At 41.2% G+C, this 22,862-nt stretch overlaps 1 protein-coding gene across 1 annotated transcript in view; it reads right to left on the minus strand.

Moving 5' to 3' along the window:
• Positions 1–4,505: 4,505 nt before the first annotated feature.
• Positions 4,506–22,862, minus strand: part of LOC110503512 (ATP-binding cassette sub-family G member 1) — a 60,918-nt gene continuing 42,561 nt past the window's right edge. Inside the window, exons 7-15 of the mRNA XM_021581856.3 lie at positions 17,453–17,576; positions 17,056–17,170; positions 16,610–16,755; positions 16,385–16,486; positions 16,113–16,281; positions 15,826–15,926; positions 14,743–14,901; positions 14,031–14,149; positions 4,506–7,042 (exon numbers count right to left, since the gene is read on the minus strand). Of these exons, the coding sequence (XP_021437531.1) occupies positions 6,814–7,042; positions 14,031–14,149; positions 14,743–14,901; positions 15,826–15,926; positions 16,113–16,281; positions 16,385–16,486; positions 16,610–16,755; positions 17,056–17,170; positions 17,453–17,576 (1,264 nt within the window). The 3' untranslated portion in view covers positions 4,506–6,813. The remainder of the gene's footprint in view (positions 7,043–14,030; positions 14,150–14,742; positions 14,902–15,825; positions 15,927–16,112; positions 16,282–16,384; positions 16,487–16,609; positions 16,756–17,055; positions 17,171–17,452; positions 17,577–22,862) is intronic.

Below are 22,862 nucleotides of genomic sequence, written 5' to 3' on the forward strand. Positions count from 1 at the left end.
GACTCATATGTTGTATGTGTATAAATCAGAGCCAGTGCTCTGGACAAGTGTGTGTGTGTGTGTGTTCCGCGGACCATCTAGGCTTCTGATATGTTTGTATTAAAGGCTTCTGATATGTTTTGGGATGTGTGTACAACGCAGCACAATCAACCTGAGCGAGCGACTTGGGTCGAGTGTGTGTTTCGGACTGCCCCCCTCACCAGACCATTCATTTGGGGACCTTGTGTGGTGCGGTTGTTTGCGCTCTATGGCTGAAATGCCATATGTGGGACAGCCTATACGGTCAAAACAGATAAAGTAGGTAGAAAAAAATCCTGTAATACCGCTTCAATAAAATTAGTAGAAGGACTGTATGGACAGGTTACTTATGAATACAGCTCTAAAATAATAGAGATCTGCATAAATAAGTAGTTAGAAAAATCCACGAATACCGCCCTTTATTAAAAGACATTAGAAAAGGGGTCTGCTTAGGTGGGATATTCACGACAGAAGGGTCTGTTTGGGTGAATATATATATATATGAATGAATGAAGCGGAATAACTCTGACCCAATTTGAATGGGTTCAACTGCAAAATAAATCCTGCGGATAAAAAACGCTCCGTCTAACTAAACGGGGGTCTGTGAATCGGTAGATCACGCCGCGATATTGCTCTAATACGAAATAGAGGCCAGTAGTGGGTGAGTGAAGTATGGGTATGAAGACAGGCTTACCCGGTTAGGCAGTAGTCTCATATCGGTAAAAATCCTATAGGATAATACCAGCTGATGTAGAGGAAGTGAATTAAGTCAGTAGGTAAGAAACTATAGGTCGTTTTTAGGTAAAATGAAGGGTGTATGTGAACGAATGTGAATAAAGAAATTGAATGAATGAAAGTAAGCGCATGAATGAGAATTCTCTGTGGTGAAAGGAAGACGGTGTTGTGCCAGAGGATGTCCAGAGGAGGGACGGCGGAGTCTTTCTGTGACAGGCAGGGTAATAAGATTAAGGGGAGACACTCTTAATCGCTCGGCAAAGGGAACAAAATCAATAAACATTGGTCAAAAGAAGCAGAAATGTACGAGGCTGTTTCTCAGTCCAAGAACCTTCTAGAGCCACGTAACTCACCACGCACTACCAACCTTAGGTCTAGAACAGGTTTCTAAAGTTTCGGAACTCTAGGTCTGACGGTTCTTTAAAAGTTCCAAGGTTAACTAATTCAGGCAGTGTATGTCTCTACGCACCCCGATGGTTCCCTCCTTCCAAGCTGTGTGTGTGATTTAGTTTTCCTTTGAAATGTTATGGGAAAAATGACTGATTTACAGTTCATGGGGGTTGCCTAGTCACACCATATGAAGTTTTGGACAGATCTGACTTTTTTTAACCCTTTGAAACAGCCCCTGAGACAACAATTATGGCACTTCCGGTTGGCACAGGAAGCTATAAGTCAAAACACATCCTCATTGGGGTATGCTTTTACAGAATCCTGAGTTGAAAACTGACTGATTTACACAGGGTTGAATGCACTATGTCTATCAAACTGCAGACAGGGTATGGATATACACTTTTAAGGTGATTTTTAACCACTTCCAGTTGCTTCAGGAAGCTTAGAATTGACACAGGTAGACCTCATAGTGGTCTGATGGACTGTCACAGAAGACAGGTTCATAAGGCATTCATAACCCACATAGGCTTCAGGTTGACTTTAGGGGTGCAGGCAATGTATTCCTATGGGGAGAATGTCATTAATCTGTGAGATCAAAAAAAAACTGTTTTACTATTAAGGGTTAATGCCACACGGTCAAGGTTAGGCTTGCACGGATCGGAAGGACCTTAGGAACGTACCTGAGGTCGAATTGTGCTTCTCACCCTAACGGTTATCTCACTGTCACCCAAAAGCAAATGACGTTGTGGGGCAGGCTTCATTTTGGGCCTACTTTTCTAATGGTCGCAAGGATGGAGTGACAAAGTGCAGTGCTTAAAGACACAGAGAGCAGGCAAGCGGGATATCTCGTTGAACTCGGTACGGCCTAGGGATTATGGTAATGCCATTGCCTGCTCTCTGTCTTTAAGCACCGCACTTTGTCACTCCATCCTTGCTGTGTGTGTGTGTGAGCTTTTCTTTGACATCTGTTGGGAGAAATGACTGATTTACACTTCAGGAGGGTTACCTAGTCACACATATGAAGTTTTGGAAAGATGTGACTTTTTTAACCCTTCAAAACAGACAGTGTGACCCAATTAAAGGCACTTCCGGTTGGCACAGGAAGCTATAGGTAAACACATGTCTTGACTGAGGTAGCCTCTTACAGAATCCTGAGTTTTAAGTCTTTACGTTAAGAACTGAGTTATTTACAGAGGTTTAGTGAGTACTCAGTTTAGTGAGTTATTTCAGAAAATCACCAGAAATTTCACAGAGCTCCGCAGCACACTTTAAAAAGATTCGTATGAACACCCTGCAACTGGATCTGTAATTTAAAAAAAAAAAAAATTTTTAAACACCTATCTTTGAACATCACCAATTTGTCATTGTACGATTTCTCTTAAATGACGATAGATAAATGGCTGGTTCTTTTCTTATTGACACCGGAGGCTCCTTGACTTTGACGTGAAGTGGAAAAATAATTTCTCTATTTTCATTTTGGACCTTTAATCTCAGAGAAATGGCCATAACTCAAAAACCGTTGAGGCCTAGACGCCATCTTGTTCGGGGCCAACTGCCCATTATGCCAAACCATTACGCTCACCAAGTTTCGGCTTCAAAATATTTTAGGTTTTGGAGATCAGGCCACGTCATGATTCGTGATGTTTTGTACAATTGCAATATGATTGCTTATGTCCTCTTGTGGGAATTTCAGGGACAGCGGAAAAATGACCAAAATGTGATTATTTTATAAAACGGAAACCGAATGCCCGAGAAAGTTAATTCGATGACTTCCCGATAGGTCCGGCCCTGCCGCTCGGCCCGACGCCGTCCGCGAACTTTAGAAACGTTTTCGGACGTCTAGTAAGGGACCGTACATTTGCAATATGGGCTTTCTCACTAACCATACAGCAAATGTCAAAATGTTCCCTTAACCTCTCTGATCTCCCAAACCCGGATCCGGTATCGTGACTACAGCCTCAAGCTCATTACCATCTGTAACGTTAACTATTCATGAAAATCGCAAATGAAATGAAATAAATATGCCATCTCTCAAGCTTAGCCTTTTGTAAACAACACTGTCATCTCAGATTTTCAAAATATGCTTCTCAACCATAGGAAAACAATAATTTGTGTAAAAGTAGCTAGCTAGTGTAGCATTTAGCGTTAGCATTAGCGTTAGCATCCAGCACACAACATTTCAACAAAAACATAAAAGCCTTCAAATAAAATCATTTACCTTTGAAGAACTTCTGATGTTTTCAATGAGGATACTCTCAGTTAGATAGCAGATGCTCAGTTTTTCCAAAAAGATTCTTTGTGTATTAGAAATAGCTCCGTTTTATACATCACATTTGGCTACCAAAAAAACCTGAAAATTCAGTCCTCAAAACGCGAACTTTTTTCCAAATTAACTCCATAATATCGACTGAAAACATGGCAAACGTTGTTTAGAATCAATCCTCAAGGTGTTTTTCACATATCTCTTCAATGATATATCGTTCGTGGAAGCCTGGTTTCTCCTCTCTATCAAATGGAAAAATACTTGCACCTGGCTTTGCGCACCAGTTTCGACGCAGGACACCAGGCGGACACTTGGAAAATGTAGTCTCTTATGGTCAATCTTCCAATGATATGCCTACAAATACGTCACAATGCTGCCGACATCTTGGGGAAATGGCAGATGGTCTAAGCTTATTCCTGTCGCATTCACAGCCATATAAGGAGACATTAGAAAACAGAGCTTCAGAAATTCTGCTCATTTCCTGGTTGAAGTATCATCTTGGTTTCGCCTGTAGAATGAGTTCTGGGGCACTTACAGACACAATCTTTGCAGATTCTGAAACTTCAGAGTGTTTTCTTTCCAAAACTGCCAATAATATGCATAGTCGAGCATCTTTTCGTGACAAAATATCGCGCTTAAAACGTGAACGTTTTTTATCCAAAAATGAAATAGCGCCCCTAGAGATGCAACAGGTTAACCTGTTAACCTGGTATGTTGGTGCTGTTACTTAAACTCCTGTAACTTTTGATGCTGGAACACTTGACATGTCTTGTCTAAGTGGTTGTAACGTGGATTTATTAGCTGATGTGTGTCGAATGGCTTGATTTCACTTACAAAGAATGTCACTTGGAAGTGATGTTGCAACTTGCTGAAAACTGTCCACAGTGTTCATATCATCCCGAATAAACAGAACACATTTTTTTTACATCCAGAGTGCATCAAACATGATTTAGAGCTTGTTTATGGAAAAATAGTTATTTTTGTATTTCAATGTTGCAACTTGCTGAAAATGGTCGACATTGTTCATATCATCACGAATAAACAGTACTGCAAATATAATGACATCCAGAGTGCATCAAACATGATTTAGACCTTGTTTATGGAAAACTGTTTATTTCTGTGTTTCAGTGTTGCAACTTGCTGAAAACTGTCCACAGTGTTCATATTATCTCAAATAAACAGTACGTTAAAAAAAAATTACATCCAGACTTGCTCAGTTGTGCACCGGGGCCTCCCACACATCTTTCTATTTCGGTTAGCGGCAGTTTGCACTGTTCTGTGAAGGGTGTCGTACAAGATCTTCAGCTTCTTTGCAATTTCTCTCATGGAATAGCCTTAATTTCTCAGAACAAGAATATACTGACGAGTTTCAGAAGAAAGGTCTTTGTTTTTGGCCATTTTGAGCCTGTAATCGAACCCACAAATGCTGATGCTCCAGATACACAACTAGTCTAAAGAAGGCCAGTTTTATTGCTTGGGTTTTCTAATGATCAATTAGCCTTTTAAAAATTATAAACTTGGGATTAGCTAACACAACATGCCATTGGAACACAGGAGTGATGGTTGCTGATAATGGGCCTCTGTATAGGTCTATGTAGATATTCCATAAAAAAACTGCAGTTTCCAGCTACAATAGTCAATTTACAACATTAACAATGTCTACATTGTATTTCTGATCAATTTGATGTTATTTTAATGGACAAAAAATGAGCATTTCTTTCAAAAACAAGGACATTTCTAAGTGACCCAAACTTTTGAGCGGTAGTGTATTTCCATATTGAAGCAATGGCAGAACAATACTTAGAACAATATGGACTGCAAACATGTTCAATGTATTTAGCAAAGATGGAATATGCCTACATGTTGTTATTTTGTTTCTGTAGGCTATTTTACAAACTAGGCTATAGCGGACTAACCTTCAAATTGGCTTTGATAACAACTTAAAACATGAAAGACCGTAAATACACAACTAGAAGCACCCACATATTTAGCCATGGACCACGTTCTGATTGGCCAGTGAGGGGACAAGCCTCCCAATTCATCCCAGCCCTTTCACACAACTGCCAGCTACTGCGCCCATAATTTCTGCAGTGAAAATAGCAACAACAAAAAAACACCTCTGGACCTATAGCGCTACCAACAGTCTTAGCCTTAGTGACTTACCATTGCATTAAGTTTGATAAAATAGAGCCCCCAGTCTCTTACAGAACTACGGTAGCACTATATATGGTATGGTTGACAGATAAAACAAGCCCTAACCTAGGCTGCCATGTCTTTTATGAATTGATTGTGTGACAGAACATGAGCTAGCATAAAATGCTCTTCATTCTCAATTCTATTTTACATGACTGACTGTGGAGTGACTAAAAGAGTATTGTATCAATCCTCCATGCCATTCAAACTAAGCTGTGTTGGTAATGCTTGAGAGAATGTAATACTTAACTTTCTGTTTGTTACATGCTCAGATCTCAGGTTAGGATTTTGGCTTGTAATACTAAGCCAGCCACAGTCACATCAGAATTCGTATCCCCCATATCTTCAACTATTCAAGCCCTATAATCACAACCACAGGCCTCTGAGCAGGGGTGTTATCGTGGTACTTTATTTCTCTCAAAAACCCAGACCCCCGCCGATGCCACTCATAGAACGTGCTTAATTTTATTAATTAGTTTGTTCAAGCACAGTTACTCTCTTGCGCCTGAGAGGCTAGGATGTCGAGCGCCACATGCCACATTTGTTTTGGGAAACTCACCCAGGATAAATGACAGTATATATTGGTACTGTACAGTCTCTCACATGCTTGGAATGTATGTGATTGCTTTATCCCACATTAGCAACAAGCACTATTGTACCTTTTCCTGTATTGACCGAGGGTCCCAGATTACAGACCCATTTGATCTGGCAGTCCTATATAATAAACACACATTGGAGGAAACCAGCTCCTGTTTAAGTGTGGCCCTGTCTTCCCATTGTCCTTCCACCAAGCTATTTCATTTAATTGGTTTCACACAGTGATCATATAAACCAGTCTCGAACTACAGACTAGACAAGAGTTTATCAACAACAAACTCTTACATTACTTACAGTCCCTTACACAAGGCAATTACATCTAGATTCCTACTGTGACAGGAGCCTTGGTTTTGGTATTTAAACAAGAACGTTCTTGTAATATTGGGAATCATCCATGGCCTTAGGCACTGAGCTCCTCTCTGCCATATTTGTTTGTCTAAGCTAAGTAGAGTCATACTGCATGCACACCCTCACACAACATTCTGTATTCTGTAGTCTTTGGCCAAAAGTTTAGTGTGCATGGTGTATTTCTGGGCCACTGCCTGGAGGTCTCTAGAAGCAGAATTCCAGCTTTCCAGCGATCTGGGCCTTTCTCCTCCTTACTGCCACTCCCCAGTTTACCTCTCTGCACTGATCTTATAGCGCAGCACAAAGTACGCGAGGAGACGGAGGGTCACAAAGAACATGCCAAGCACTATGAAGTCAAGGTACAGTTTGGCATCTTCCACATCAAGCTCTTTCAAGATAGCCTCCGACTTCTGGAAGTGGCATGTTTCATCCTTGTCACAGTGGAGGTCCTTCCGGTCCAGCCCGTAGATGGAGAGGATGACGCCTTCAAAGCCATACCTACAAAATAATAGGAACTGTTTCATGGTGCTCTTAAAGAGGATGAGAGCAGTAGGAGAGAGTGGGGTAAGTTGAGGTGTTTTTTACATTCAGCATCCCAACGTCAATGGACATTTTTTATTATTTATAAGAAAGATATCTACATATATTTCAGGATGTTGTGCATCTCTCATAATTCATGTAAACATAACAGTTTTGAAAACAGTTTGTCCAGGTATGGGGTAACATAGGGTCAGGGTAAGTTGAGCCGCCTTGTGGTAAGTGGGTAATGGTTTCATGTGACTGTGGGTGCTGGTGCTGGTAGGTCAAAGTTGAATGTGGTATATTGTATATCTTAAATGTATGCCTACATTCAGATTTACATCTTTGTTTCCATTCTATACCCCTCCATTTCTTGACCAGTTGTCTGAGACAGGGATGTTTCGATGTGCCAATTCGTAGGCAAGTTCTCTGAATTTGAGGCTACTAGCCATGGAACTCGTAGTGAGATTCTTGATACGTTTAGCAAGCTCAGACTACATGTCATCAGATAAGACATTGTGTGCCTCTCCTCTATTATAGCCTCTCTTTCACACCTTGTGATGAAATAATTTAAATGTTGAAAGATAATGATTAAATAATTCACTACTCTGAAACCTTATAATTGAATGAAATTGATGAGAATCATAAAATTATAATCTGATGATGTGTGTAGTTTTAGTCAGAATTAGATGAAACGATGTATCTGTATAGTGGAAAAACACAGACTGTCTGAGCAAGGCGTAGCTTAGGATTTGAACTTGTATGTGTGTGCCTAAGAAAATATCGAAGAACAATTCAACTGTTTGAACCGACCTGGCAGGAACTCTGAGAAAACGTATGAACGGAACTGTCGGCTGGGTAGTGATACAACTATGGAGGAGGATAAAACTAATCTACTGTTTGTGTGTATGTATGTGCACAGCTATAAAATGGATGTCTTAGTATAATGGATTTATTTCACCTTTATTTAACCAGGTAGGCTAGTTGAGAACAAGTTCTCATTTGCAACTGCGACCTGGCCAAGAAAGTATAGCAATTCGACACATACAACAACACAGAGTTGCACATGGAATAAACAAAACACAGTCAAAAATACAGTAGAACAAAAGAAAACAAAAAGTCTATATACAGTGAGTGCAAATGAGGTAAGATAAGAGAGTTAAGGCAATAAATAGGCCATGGTGGCGAAGTAATTACAATATAGCAATTAAACACTGGAATGGTGTGCAGAAGATGAATGTGCAAGTAGAGATACTGGGGTGCAAAGGAGCAAGATAAATAAATACTGTATGGGGATGAGATAGGTAGATGGGCTGTTTACAGATGGGCTATGTACAGGTGCAGTGATCTGTGAGCTGCTCTGACAGCTGGTGCTTAAAGCTAGTGAGGGAGATATGAGTCTCCAGCTTCAGAGATTTTTGCAGTTCGTTGGCAGCAGAGAACTAGAAGGAAAGACGACCAAAGGAGGAATTGGCTTTGGGGGTGACCAGTGAGATATACCTGCTGGAGGGTGTGCTACAAGTGGGTGTTGCTATGGTGACCAGTGAGCTGAGAAGTCGGGGCTTTACCTAGCAGAGAGATAACCTAGATAAGATAACCTGTAGCCAGTGGGTTTGGCGACGAGTATGAAGCGAGGGCCTACCAACGAGAGAGTACAGGTCGCAATGGTGGGTAGTGTATGGGGCTTTGGTGACAACGGATGGTACTGTGATAGACTGCATCCAGTTTGTTGAGTAGAGTGTTGGAGGCTATTTTATAGATGACATCACCAAAGTCGAGGATGGTCAGTTTTACGAGGATATGTTTGGCAGCATGAGTGAAGGATGCTTGTTGCGATATAGGAAGCCAATTCTAGATTTAATTTTGGATTGGAGATGCTTAATGTGAGTCTGGAAGGAGAGTTTACAGTCTAACCAGACATCTAGGTTTTTGTAGTTGTCCACGTATTCTAAGTCAGAGCCGTCCAGAGTAGTGATGCTGGATGGGCGAGCAGGTGCGGGCAGTGATCGGTTGAATAGCATGCATTTAGTTTTACTTGAAATTAAGAGCAGAGACCACGGAAGGAGAATTGTATAGCTCGTCTGGAGGTTAGTTAACAGTGTCCAACGAGGAGCCAGAAGTATACAGAATGGTGTCGTCTGCGTAGAGGTGTACCAGAGAATCACCACCAGCAAGAGCAACATCATTGATGTATATAGAGAGGAGAGTCGGCCTGAGGATTGAACCCTGTGGCACCCCCATAGAGACTGCCAGACGTCTGGACAACAGGCCCTCCGATTTGACACACTGAACTCTATCAGAGAAGTAGTTGGTAAAACAGGCGAGGCAATCATTTGAGAAAACAAGGCTGTCGAGTCTGCCAATAAGAATGCGGTGATTGACAGAGTCGAAAGCCTTGGCCAGGTCGATGAATACGGCTGCACAGTAATGTCTCTTATCGATGGCGGTTATGATGTCGTTTAGGACCCTGAGGTGCACCCAAGACCAGCTCTGAAATCAGATTGCATAGTGGGAGAAGGTACGGTGGGATTCGAAATGGTCGGTAATCTGTTTGTTAATTTGGCTTTCGAAGACCTTAGAAAGACAGGGTAGGAGGGATATAGGTCTGTAGTTTGGGAGAAATGATGTACATATATGGAGGAACATAAATATTGTAACACAATAGAGAGATACATTTATAGAGTGCATTTGCCATTCTGGTAAAATGCATTGTCTATTGTATAGGACAGGAAGCCACCATAGGGCCATGGGAGAGGGCAACACATGGGCACCAGGACAGCTGGAAACACTAAAAATGGAGACACATAGTCTGCTGATATTAGACAACCACATGGAGAGAGGGCCCCACGTTGGGCGCCAGGACAGCTGGACATACTAAAACTAGAGGAGACACACAGTCTATTGATCCGAAATAAAGGCACACATACAAAGGAACAGATGGAGCTAATTACAGGATCAAAGCCTATAGCATAGAGGAATGTATAGTATTTTTAGTATAGCTGAGCACACTAAAATCAGAGGAGACACAGTTTGCTGACCCCAGATACCACACATACAAAGGAACGCATTAAGCTGAGTGAAGGGACAAAGCAAGGGTCTTGTCATCATTATAATCTGACAGAAAGCAGATATGGGCGTTATTGGGCTGAACAAGCAGGATGCATGAATTGGGATGTAACTTCATTTGCATGTAGGATGGGCTTATGTATTTGTATGTGTATAAAATCAGAGCCAGAAAACTCTGAAAAGTGTGTGTTCCGCGGACCACTCCGGCTTGCGATACCTTTTTGTTAAAAGCCTATTGATTTTCACAAAGTTCTTGATCGCGTCATATTTGAACCGATTTTCCACGACAGTAGCAGTTTGGGTCTAGAGTGTCACCCCCTTTGAAGAGGGGGATGACTGCGGCAGCTTTCCAATCTTTGGGAATCTCAGATGATACGAAAGAGATGTTGAACAGGCTAGTAATAGGGGTTGCAACAATTTCGGCAGATAATTTTAGAAATAGAGGGTCCAGATTGTCTAGCCCGGCTGATTTGTAGGGGTCCAGATTTTGCAGCTCTTTCAGAACATCAGCTATCTGGATTTGGGTAAAGGAGAAATGGTGGGGGCTTTGGCGGGTTGATGTGGAGGGTGCTGGGCAGTTGACCGGGGTAGGGGTAGCCAGGTGGAAAGCATGGCCAGCCGTAGAGAAATGCTTATTGAAATTCTCAATTATAGTGGATTTATCGGCGGTGACAGTGTTTCCTAGCCTCAGAGCAGTGGGCAGCTGGGAGGAGGTGCTCTTATTCTCCATGGACTTTATAGTGTCCCAGAACTTTTTTGAGTTAGTACTACAGGATGCAAATTTCTGTTTGAAAAAGCTAGCCTTAACTTTTCTAACTGCCTGTGTATATTTGTTCCTAACTTTCCTGAAAAGTTGCATATCACGGGGGCTATTCGATGCTAATGCAGAATGCCACAGGATGTTTTTGTGCTGGTCAAGGGCAGACAGGTCTGGAGTGAACCAAGGACTATATCTATTCCTAGTTCTAATTTTTTTTTAATGGGGCATGCTTATTTAAGATGGTGAGAAAGGCACTTTTTTAAAGAATAGCCAGGCATCTACTGACGGGATAAGGTCAATGTCATTCCAGGATACCCCAGCCATGTCAATTAGAAAGGCCTGCTTGCAGAAGTGTTTTAGGGAGCGTTTGACAGTGATGAGGGGTGGTCGTTTGGTCGCAGACCCATTATGGATGCAGGCAATGAGGCAGTGATCGCTGAGACCTTGATTGAAAACTGCAGAGGTGTATTTGGAGGGCGAGTTAGTTAGGATGACATGTCCGTGTTTACGGATTTGGAGTTGTACCTGGTAGGTTCATTGATAATTTGTGTGAGATTGAGGGCATCAAGCTTGGATTGTAGGATGGCCGGGGTGATAAGCATGTCCCAGTTTAGGTCACCTAGTAGCACGAGCTCAGAAGATAGATAGGGGGCAATCAATTCACATATGGTATCGAGGGCACAGCTGGGTGCATAGGAAGGTCATTAACAAGCGGCAACAGTGAGAGACTTGTTTCTGGAAAGGTGAATTTTTAGAAGTAGAAGCTCGAATTGTTTGGGTACAGACTTGGACAGTAATACAGAACTCTGCAGGCTATCTTTGCAGTAGATTGCAACACCGCCATCTTTGGCAGTTCTATCTTGGCGGATAATGTTATAGTTAGCGATGGAGATTTCAAGGTTTTTGGTGGTTTTCCTATGCCAGGATTCAGACACAACTAAGACATCCGGGTTGGCAGTGTGCTAAAGCAGTGAGTAAAACAAATTAGGGAGTAGGCTTCTAATGTTAACATGCATGAAACCAAGGCTTTTACGGTTACTAGGTACTACTAGGTACTGCAGGACCTGGATTCTTCAGAACGTTCTCGTGAATAAATACTTTGATTTTTTGTAAGCTGGGACTCTGCTTCATTCAACCAGAATCTTACAAACTCTAGGTTGCAGACTGAGTAGATTAATTGAAGTTTATGAACAGATAACAAAATTCACATAACCTTGGCTGCTCTCTCAAGAACCTCAATTGGGACTAGATTCCTGGTTGTTTTACATTTGTATACACAAGGCATGATGCTCTTTAACAATAAAATGCACTCCGTTGAATTCATATGCATGACACATTGCAAAAATACCATGCATTAAAACCTCTTAAGGCTAGGCAGAATACTGCCCCCTTTGGAGGAATTGCGTGCCCATAGTAAACTGAAAAAAAATCTGTCCAAAATTGCTAATATATGCATATAATAATTATTATTGGATAGAAAACACTCAAGCTTCTAAAACCGTTGGAATTATGTCTGTAAGTATAGCAGAACTCACAGGGCAGGCATTCTTCCAAACTAGTTTTGGGATCATGAAAGTTGGGGCAACTTTGACGTGATCACCCCCACCCTTCCCAACCAGCTATGGATCTGTGGACACTTTCTATGTCTTCCACTAGATGTCCTCATTCAGTAGAGCGTTTAATCGTTCAAATCCCGCAAGTTTTGGCCCTATGGGAGTGAATTGAGTGCGTGTCGCGAGAAAATACCTGTGCGTTAGGGCGCGAATTGGTCCCATCCATTCCTTTGTTCCAGCACTCCGGAGGAGAACTAACAATGACCGGTTGAATTGAAAATTGTTTTGTATGTTTAGAACATCCTAAAGCTTGATTCTGCACTTAGTTTGACCGGTTTAGTCGACATGTAATATGTAATTTTGAAGTTTTGATGCGCAACTTTTCGGGACCAGAGGACATTTTGGGTGCATTTCAGCTGATATTGTTAGCAGATGCTAATACAAAGACACAAGACTTGAAACCAAACGATGTTTTGGGTAAGTATGAACCCTTCCAGTACATTCTGAACAAAGACCATCAAAGGTAAGGGAATATTTATGCTGAAATTGTGTGTTTCTGTTGACTCCAACATAGCGGAGAAATATTGCTTATGTCTGAGCGCCGTCTCAGAATATTGAATAGTGAGCGATTTCTGTAACGTTAAAAAGAAATGTAACAAAGCGATTGCATTAAGAAGCAGTGTATCTTTCTAACTATATGTAGAACATGTATATTTAGTCAAAGTTTATGATGTCTATTTACGTTATCTTGCGGCGCTATCTATATTTTCTGCGGACATTTTTCAGTATTTTCTGAACATGAATTCAATGTAAATGGACATTTATGGATATAAATGGCATTTTATTTAAAAACATTTTTTACTGTGTAACATGTCCTATTACTGTCATCTGATGAAGATTTTCAAAAGGTTAGTGAATTATTTATTTTTTAATCCTGCTTTTATAATTTTCTATTTTCTGGGACAAAATGGCTGCCTCTTGTCTTCGTTTCGGTGGTGGCCTAATATAAATATGTGGTGTGTTTTTGCCGTAAAACATTTAAAAAATCTGACATGCTGGGTAGATGAACAAGGTGTTTATCTTTCATTTGAGGTATTGGACTTGTTAATGTCTGGAGGTTAAATATTTCTAAGAATATTTTTGCGTTCCATGCGCCACGTTCCAGCTGAACGTGGGAGGGGTCGTTCCCAAAAGGGAACCCTCACCCGTCACCAGGTTAAACATATTTGTTGTAAGTAATCATTTGTATGGGGTATGGTGGCCATTGGCTCAACTTACCCCAAAGCAAAAATGTTGACTATATTAGAGCACACAGTTATAAGGATGCACTTTCATGCTAGGTTTAAGACCTCAACTTGTAGCTTAAATAGGCCCCAACTGAGGTATAAAACAATCGTTCTTCCTTCACAGACTCCATGATATCTTCCTAAATATTGGGTCACATTATTCATTTTGTGTATGGTTTCCTAGAAACAAGGAGTGGCTCAATTAACCCTTTGGCTCAACATAACCCGCTTTCCCTTACTGTTCAAGTGCCAAAAAAATTGGGGCCCTTGAAAGTCTGAAAAGTATCTGAAAAACTAGTTACCTGACATATGAAATGTATGACATCCACTGAAGATACCACGGAATTGTGTCAAAACTGACAAAGAAGCCAGAGAAAAGCAGCACAGGTATGGCAGTCACCGGACCTACAAACGTGGCAACCTGAGACATGGACAAGTGCAACATCAGAGGCAGGACGTGACTCACTGTAACCATGTTACATGAAAATACTGCGGTTTATAGTGTCTGCTTAGAATAGAATTGGGTACCACCCTGATAAACATATAATTAATTATATGCATATACTATAGGTTGGTACTGTGTAAATACGAAATATAGTAAAACAACACATATATATATATATATATATATATATGATATGTTTAATTAATTTTAAAAAGTTGTATTTACAGATTCAAATTAGAAATGTAGATGGGGGACAGGTAAGAGGGATACAGCAGAGAGTGTGAGTGGTGGAACAGGGGATAAAAACGCTGTCTCCAGGGGCATACAGTATGTGGTACAGGGGCGGCACTATGCTTAGACCAGCCCCAGGACAAAATATATATTTTTATTTGACCCCCTTTTTTCTCCCCAATTTCAATCTTTTTTTCATCGCTGCAACTCCCCAACGGACTTTGGAGGTGAAGGTTGAGTCATTCGTCCTCCGAAACATCAAACCGCACTTCTTAATTAACACATTAAGGTATAGCAGTTATTATCTCGTGTTAGTATTGAGAGAATGGAGGACATGCCTGTAGCGAGGTGGAAGCCGCTCCTATCAGCAGGCCCAGAGACTGGGCCACAAGAGAGGTGAGGACTCCCAGGGCCAAGAAAAGGATGAAACGTACAGTGTCAGGTGGCTGGGACGTCATCCAGTAGACGATGCTGCAGTAGGCGACTGGGAACACTATCTGTGAAGCAAAATAAGAAAAATACTTGACTGTGTATTTGTGGACACAGAAATGGTCTTTTCAGCTTTTTTTTCTCGACCCCCAACACATGCACGCACAGTTGCATACACGCCCAACCACACATTGACAGATTGGAAGGACAGCGTCAGTGCAGCACCCCCAGGGTCGTGTAGGTGGTTATGTACCTTGGTGAAGGGCACAACACCTGGAGAAGCTGTTGCTGACTAGGATTGTGATACGGCCACCTCACATTTCTCATGTTCAGCCAACAGTACCTCACCATGGAAAACACACTGTATCATTGAAGCATTAAACTAAAACACAAAGCCAAGCTTTTTGTGCTTTGAAATAATAATTTTGAATTGTTGAAAAAAAGCCAAATTAGATGGAATTCAATACAATAAATGAAAACATGCAGTAAACCTCTGAAGCGTAAATTCTAAAGAAATGTATTTAACCTTTATTTAACTAGGCAAGCCAGTTAAGAACAAATTCTTATTTACAATGACAGCCTACCGGGGAACAGTGGGTTAACTGGGTTAACAGGCGCAGAATGACAGATTTTTACCTTGTCAGCTCGGGATTCGATCCAGCAACTTTTCGATTACTGGCCCAACGCTCTAACCACGAGGCTACCTGCCGCCCCAAAAGCCTCCTTATGTAATGTTATTGTGGGATTTGTCTGAAATTCTGAAACAGAATTACTTTTTGGCCTCGATGCTAAAGCCCCTTTGAGCTCCCATACCAGGTTTTTTTAGTTACAATACCTTTGCTCTTTTCAGTGAATGATAGAATCATTATGTTTTTTGTGGTGTTTTTTTTCTCTATTTTTGCATTTTGATGAAATACCAATTTACAGATTTTTTGGGACACAACACACTACTAAAAATGATCCTCCAGAGTTATTTGTGACATTGTTATTACCTGGAAGGGGAGGTCTGCCATAGTCTTGGCCAGATAGTAAGCCTTCAGACTGTACCAGTAGTTCAAGTGCTCTCTTAGGAACACTCCCATCTCCAAAGGGACTGCAATTAGAGAGATGGAGAAAACAGGCTCATAGTAATGTCATTTTGGTAATCAGAAACAGTGCAAGGTACATCTCAGCAAAGTCTACTTCTAACATACTGTAACATACTTATGACTGTTGTGAATTCATGCACTAAATCAACGCATGCCGATGTCTGTCATTAAGAAGAGCTGAGAATACTCACACGTCAGAACAGTAGGCATTAGAGCAGCAAACATGAGGAAGAGCATGGAGAAGAAGAGGAAGCCGGAGTTGCTGAGCACTTTCTTGGCATCGTTGCCGATGCCCAGATAGAGCAGGCCAATCAGAATCCCAATCCCAATGTGAGAGGTGATTCTTAGGTGAGTCAGCACCTGTAGGACCAGAACAGTCGGAGAAAAAAAAAATGTATATATATTTTCCTATCCATTGCTGTTGCAGTACAAAATCAAATCAGTGTGCGGAAGTATGTCTTACTGTATCTCTAATGATGCATTGAAATGTCCTTTTGAACAGGATGCAGAACTGAGTCAGACAACTGGCCGAGAAACTGTGGCAGCCCTCACCGGAAGGGGAATCCTGAGCGAGAGAGAGAGAGAGAGACTGCATAACCTGAAGTGCTTTGACTGAAAATATCACCTCAATGAGATTATTCATTTCAACCCATTGAGGGCTGTAGTAATACACTAATCCCCCTTTTACCTCCTCAGAAGATTTGTGCCACAGGAAGGGGTTGAGGGGTCCATCGTTCATGTCTGTCTTGTAGACCTGCTCACATTTCCCCTCCTGCACGGCCTTCACCAAAAGAGCCGTCTGATCACCGTACTCCCCAGACGCCACCTCCATCACTGGGATCAAATGGAGAAAGAGGTACGCATGTCACAGAAACCCCAGTGAATACTGCATGAGGAACCAATCAATCAAATGTATTTATAAAGCCCTTCTTACATCCGCTGATGTCACGAAATGCTGTACAGAAACCCAGCCTAAACCCCAAAGAGCAAGCAATGCAGGTGTAGAAGCATGAACCATCTGTAAAGTTATTCTGAGAAAATTCATTTTCGGATGAACTAATAGATATAATAGTTTCTAGAATGCTTTATACCACATTTGACTTGTTTCTCATTAAACTGGTTAGAGTTTCTCACCAAAGTCTGCAGGATTGTGGTATGTTGGGCAGTTCAGCCCCAGCTCTCTAAGGTAAGGTACCAGGTTAGGCACTTTCCCTCTGTAGATACACTGGCCCTGGCTAAGGACATACAGCTAGGGAGGGAAACACAGGGGCACAAAGCAATCAGGATACAGTACATTAATTTAGCAGACCATTCATTTAGGGACCATAAGTATTGCGCCACATGTGTGGCTACTACATACATTTCCAACTGTGATCCTGTGGTTTCATTGGGCCTTTCATAGATTCCCATGCAGTAGGCTTGCTTGAATCCCAGATCTGTTTATGTTATCACGCCAATGGCGTAGGAGTTGGTAAGACAACTCAAACAGATCTGGAACTCAGGCTAGCAGTAGGCCAGGTTGGAGGCTGACCTTGTTGAAGAGCTCAAAGAGCTTGGCGCTGGGCTGGTGGATGGTGCAGATAACGGTGCAGCCACCATAGGCCAGGGCCTTCAGCAGAGACAACACCTGGAAACAGGAAGAACTGTCCAGGCCACTGCAAAACAAGGTATAGGGGCCAAGGTTAGTATATGGTGGACAATGTCAAAACAAAGAATAGATTGGCTTTTGCACACCTAACGTAACATCTTAGATCATCATCGTGAAGAAGCAAACAAGTGAAGTGAACTGGGAGAAGAACATTGCATAAACTTGAACTATTTGGCACGTTAATGACACAGCAACATACAGTCCCTCTTGTCCATGCCTTTCTTGAAGAACTGTTTCTTGGGGGAAAACGTTACCGACAACTAATGTGAGTTGGTACAGAATCCTGTACAGTCCTTTCCATGGCCAGTGTTTGATTACCCCTCATCCTTTTTTCTACATCTGTTTCAAGGAGCCTGCAATCAACAATTGCTCAGAGTGGGCACAAAGGGGGCTTTCACAATGACTAACATTAGCTACTTAAGTTAACGTTCTTGTTTGTGATCTAATGGTCCTACCACTGGGCATGAATCATGTCAGTAATAATGAGCAGGTGAGAAGATTCTTTGGATTGGGAGTGTGTATTGTCGTGGGATAATCAGAATTTGTTGGTAACATATGTAAGATGTTTTATATTTATCAAATGTGTGTAAGTTAATTCTCATCAGAATGGTATTTTTGTATAATACTTTGGGCAGGGTTGCAGTATCTATGTCAAGACTAAGTTGCATGGCCGCTGAGAGGGGAGAGGTCAAAGTGTCATCATGTGTAAGCATATCTTTTGCTCCACTGTGTGTGTGCCAGTTCACTCCCTAGTTTTCCCATCGGAGATGGCAGTGTCTGGAATCATTCTCCTCTCTGTGAGCTTGTCCAGGATTGGTTGTATTTAGAGTTGGTTGTATCTAAATGACAATTTGATATATGCCTGGTGATATGGAGGGTTGGTTTATGGTTCTGGGGTTTGAGTAAGGAGACAAAGCTGAACGATTTATTATGTCTATGCTGTCTTATCCTGTGTGTGTGTCTTTACTATAAAGGACCTCATTTGAAATGTGGAAGGGTCTTTCAGAGAATTCATGGTTAGACACTGAATCGATCTGAGAGTCACAGGGTTGTGATAGAGCTCATATAATTAAAGATGGACTTTTATAACTAACTCTGACTTGTGTGTGTGGTTTGCTCCCATGATTTGGTAAATAGAGGAAATTTCCACGACAGTATCACAGTGCAGTTAAGCAGTCGGAGGCGGCTGAGAGAGAGGATAAAGAGGCAGATGAAGTGTCCGTCTTAGAAGGCAGAGGATTGGACATGAGGAATAAATCCCTTTAGGAGACGCTGCATGCTGCTGCTCTCAAAAACAGTTTCTCCTTCTTGATTGATTGAGAAGTCATTGAAAATCAAATTAAATATTTTCTAGAATATTGAAATGGAATTGCAGGTTACTTCATGAATTGGCTGACTTGAATTCAAATTGACCCCAACCCTGTTTCAGCATAATACAAAAATCCCTATAAAAATCAGTCCGTTTAATCTAGAGATAGTTAGCTGTATTTGCATTGGATGCGTCTCAATCCACTGCATCTGCCAATGTCACACTTCCCTATCTGCAGTGAAAGGTAACAGAGGGGTGTTTGTCAGACCATGAGACATCCCGAAAACTAGTATTTTCACAAAATCGTCTTGTATTATGACCACCGGCGAAAGTAGAATGTCAATCTTGGTGGGGCTAACTCAAAACACATTTTTTAGATGCAAGCCACTACACAACAAAGCCACTACACAACACAACACAACATTAAACAATACATTAATTGAACTATAACGGTGACAAATGTTACCCACAAACTGTTAGGGCCAACACCTTACCACTGTTACACCTGGCTATCAGAGGAGCCTTGTCTGGTAGCGAAACAGTTCATTCAGCCTTATTTACTGCCTTTAAAAAAAACATAGCTGATATGTCTGACTTGCTTAAACAAATTTGATTTTTTACTGACAATTACAACTATGGCGTAATGGGATGGTGAGAGGATAAGAGGCTAAATGTAATTTTGATTAAGACGTTAATGAGTGAACTAGGACGGACATAGTCATATTTGTTCAGCACTTTTTAAATGTACAGCGACAATTCAGAACATGGGTCATTCTTACAGTATTCTCTGTGTACACCAAGTCAGAACCATAGGAAAAATAAAGGGGGAATATAAGCAGACAATGAAAGCTCTTACAATATTCGATGATGACATTTCTCTAAAACATGCTATAGGCTAAATGTGCACCACCAAGTCAGAACAGTAGGCTAAATTATGAGAGGAAAAGGGACCAAATTATTGGGATGAGGTACATGGGCTACTAGCACAACATAAACTTAGTATGACTTTCTTAGCTACAGTACCCCTGGCATACCTCTGGCATATAACATCATTTATGCAGCAGCATACAAGGCATTTTTGGACTCACCTTGTTGTGCTGTGCTCACTTGAACAGGAAGGTGGTGTGGCGGTCCTTCGTGGGCAAATTTTGTCATCAAAGTCTATCATTCTCTGGATTTATGGTGCTTTCAAGACAACTAGGAACTCGGAAAAAACAAGGTCGAATCATGATGTTAGTGATCTTCAGGTCGGAGCTCAAATAAGAGGCCAGAGTCCACGACTTGGAATTCCGAGTTGGATGACCATTCAAAATGTATTTTCCTAGTCGGAGCTCGTTGTTCCCAGTTGTCTTGAACCCACTGAAGTCTGAGATTTCCCATTTCCGAGTTTCCAGTTGTTTTGAAAGCGGCAGAAGTCAAGCTGGATCTATTTAAACTTGTAAAAGAAACCCTAAAACCCAGACTTGGACCACACATCCAATCCACTGAATAGCAGGCTAGTGGGTGTTTTGCAATGCCTGCTGTTAGCCACTGATTCCCTCCAAACCACTCATTGTTGAATTTGCGATTTACATCTTGTTGTGTAATGTTTATGTCCAATGGCTGATGAGCACCGATACGTTTTATCTAGAATTTATATTTATATGACAAGGATTGAAAAGGATTTGCCAGTAGATTGTTGACCTGATTCATGATGATGAATTCTAGCTTGCTAGCTAAGATTTTTAAAGTATGATGTTGATCAGTCCAATCAAAGCTACTGTAGATATATCGTGATTTGACGTCATTTTATCTGTGGCCAATGCCCTTGAGCCTTCTTGGATGGGCACTTCTAATGTACAGTAACTCTATCGCAGCACCCAAGTGGCTTGAATTTTTGAGGTCTCCCCATAGATTTTGCGGTGACATAGTGTCCCCATTAGTGACAGAACACTGAGCCAATCACGGTGCATCTAGAGAACATTACCAACCCCTTTGCTCCGTATTTTCTGCTGGTTACCCCACCACCACAGAAAGCACTAAGATTAGGCTGAAACACCTGCCTGACTCAAGAAAGCAAAAAAGAGACATGCGGCTTTATAAACTAAATTCTTAATTTTTTATATTGTTTGCAAACTGATATGTGACATGTATCAATGCATGTAAAACAGGCCATTCAGAGCCCCACCTGTTTAGCTGGCAACGGGTCGCCGCTGATTATGAACAATGTTCCCTCTAAACTGCGCATGTGCGTGGTCGCACACTTCCTCCAGGACTGCCACACAGAAGAAATGCCAGGCCGCCCAGAGATACTGTGTCTGTTACTTGAACTCTGTGAAGCTTTTATTTGGGCTACATTTTCAAAGTTCATGACATTTTCCGCATTGACTTTTCCGCACTTCTTCATGTCTTAAAGTAATGATGGACTGTCATTTCTCTTTGCTTATTTGAGCTGTTCTTGCCATAATATGGACTTGGTCTTTTACCAAATAGGGCTATCATCTGTATACCACCCCTATCTTGTCACAACACAACTGATTGCCTCAAACGCAAATGAACTTTTAACAAGGCACACCTGTTAATTGAAATGTATTCCAGGTGACTCCCTCATGAAGCTGGTTGAGAGAATGCCAAGAGTGTCTCTCAGATATAGAACAGACACTTCAGAACAAACCTCCTTTAGTCCCCCCAAAACTCTATCTGTTATTCCATGTAGTAAACCTGTTATTCAAAGCGTTTGTATGGGCCAATAGCAGTAATGCCAAATAAAACATTTAATCAAATCTTTTTTAAATAAATAATGTTGATACTTCAAGGTGTCTTAAAATTCAAAATGAAATAGGATAATGAATGTATGATCTTTTTAAAACAATTCCATACTCCCGTCTGTGCCAATGTCAAGCATCGCCATATCATGTTTTAGCCAACACCATGTTTGAAAATAAGGAGGCTCAGTGATGTGTTGTGTTTGCCCCAATCATAAGGCTTTGCTTTTAGGCCAAAAAGTGTATCCCTTTGCAGTATTAATTTAGTGCCATGTTTCATACATATGCATGTTTTGGAATATTTTTACGCTGTATATTTGCATTCTTCTTTTCACTCACTCATTTAGGTCATTATTGCGGCGTCACACCTATGTTGTTGATCCATCCTCAGTTTTCTCCCATCCACAGCCATTGAACTCTGTAGCTATTTTAAAATCACCAATGGCCTCATGGTTACATCCCTAAGCAGTTTCCTTCCTGTCCTGCAAGCTCAGTTCAGAAGGAGGACGGAATCTTTAATGCATCTGGGTGATTACTACACCATTCACAGCATAATTAACTTGACCATGCTTAAAGATATATTCAAATGTCTGATTTGTTATTGTTACCCACCTACCAATCACTGTCCTTCTTTATTAGGCTTTCAAAAAATATCCCTGGTCTTTGTAGTTTAATCTGTGCTTGAAATGCAATACTTGACTGAAGGACCTTACAGATGTTGTATGTATGGGGGACAGAGGGAGGGGTAGTCATTCAAAAATCACATAAAATCATATTCCTAATCCCAGGCAACAAAAACAACAAATGTACTTTACTGTAAGGTCATTTTCACACTTGATTTATCACAGTGCCAAGAGACAATTTAGTGTGCGCTTCAGGAGTAGGCAAATCCATACAGATCGTACAAATCGAAACCAAAGAAAGATAAAAGGCTGCTTTTTGGCCATTAAGGACTTTGGGACTAATCTGTGCCCCTGATGAGATTCAGTCTTTCCTAACCAGAAGCCAACTGGGAGAAACGATATTCAATTGCATCCTCTTTTCCAAAAGAGGATAGGTTAACATTGGAATTGTTCTTTCAGATTTATTTTGGTGGGGACACTGTCGTTAGCAGAATCAGAATTATTTAGGTAACATTTATAACTAAAATGTTTTATTCATTTTATTACATGCTTATGTGAGATATGTCATTAGAATGTCTATTTTTGGATAATAGTGTTGGCCGGTTGCAGTTATCTGT

The sequence above is a fragment of the Oncorhynchus mykiss genome, chromosome 24 (assembly GCF_057628025.1).
Source record: "Oncorhynchus mykiss isolate SJ-2025 chromosome 24, ASM5762802v1, whole genome shotgun sequence".
Taxonomy (NCBI): Eukaryota; Metazoa; Chordata; class Actinopteri; order Salmoniformes; family Salmonidae; genus Oncorhynchus; species Oncorhynchus mykiss.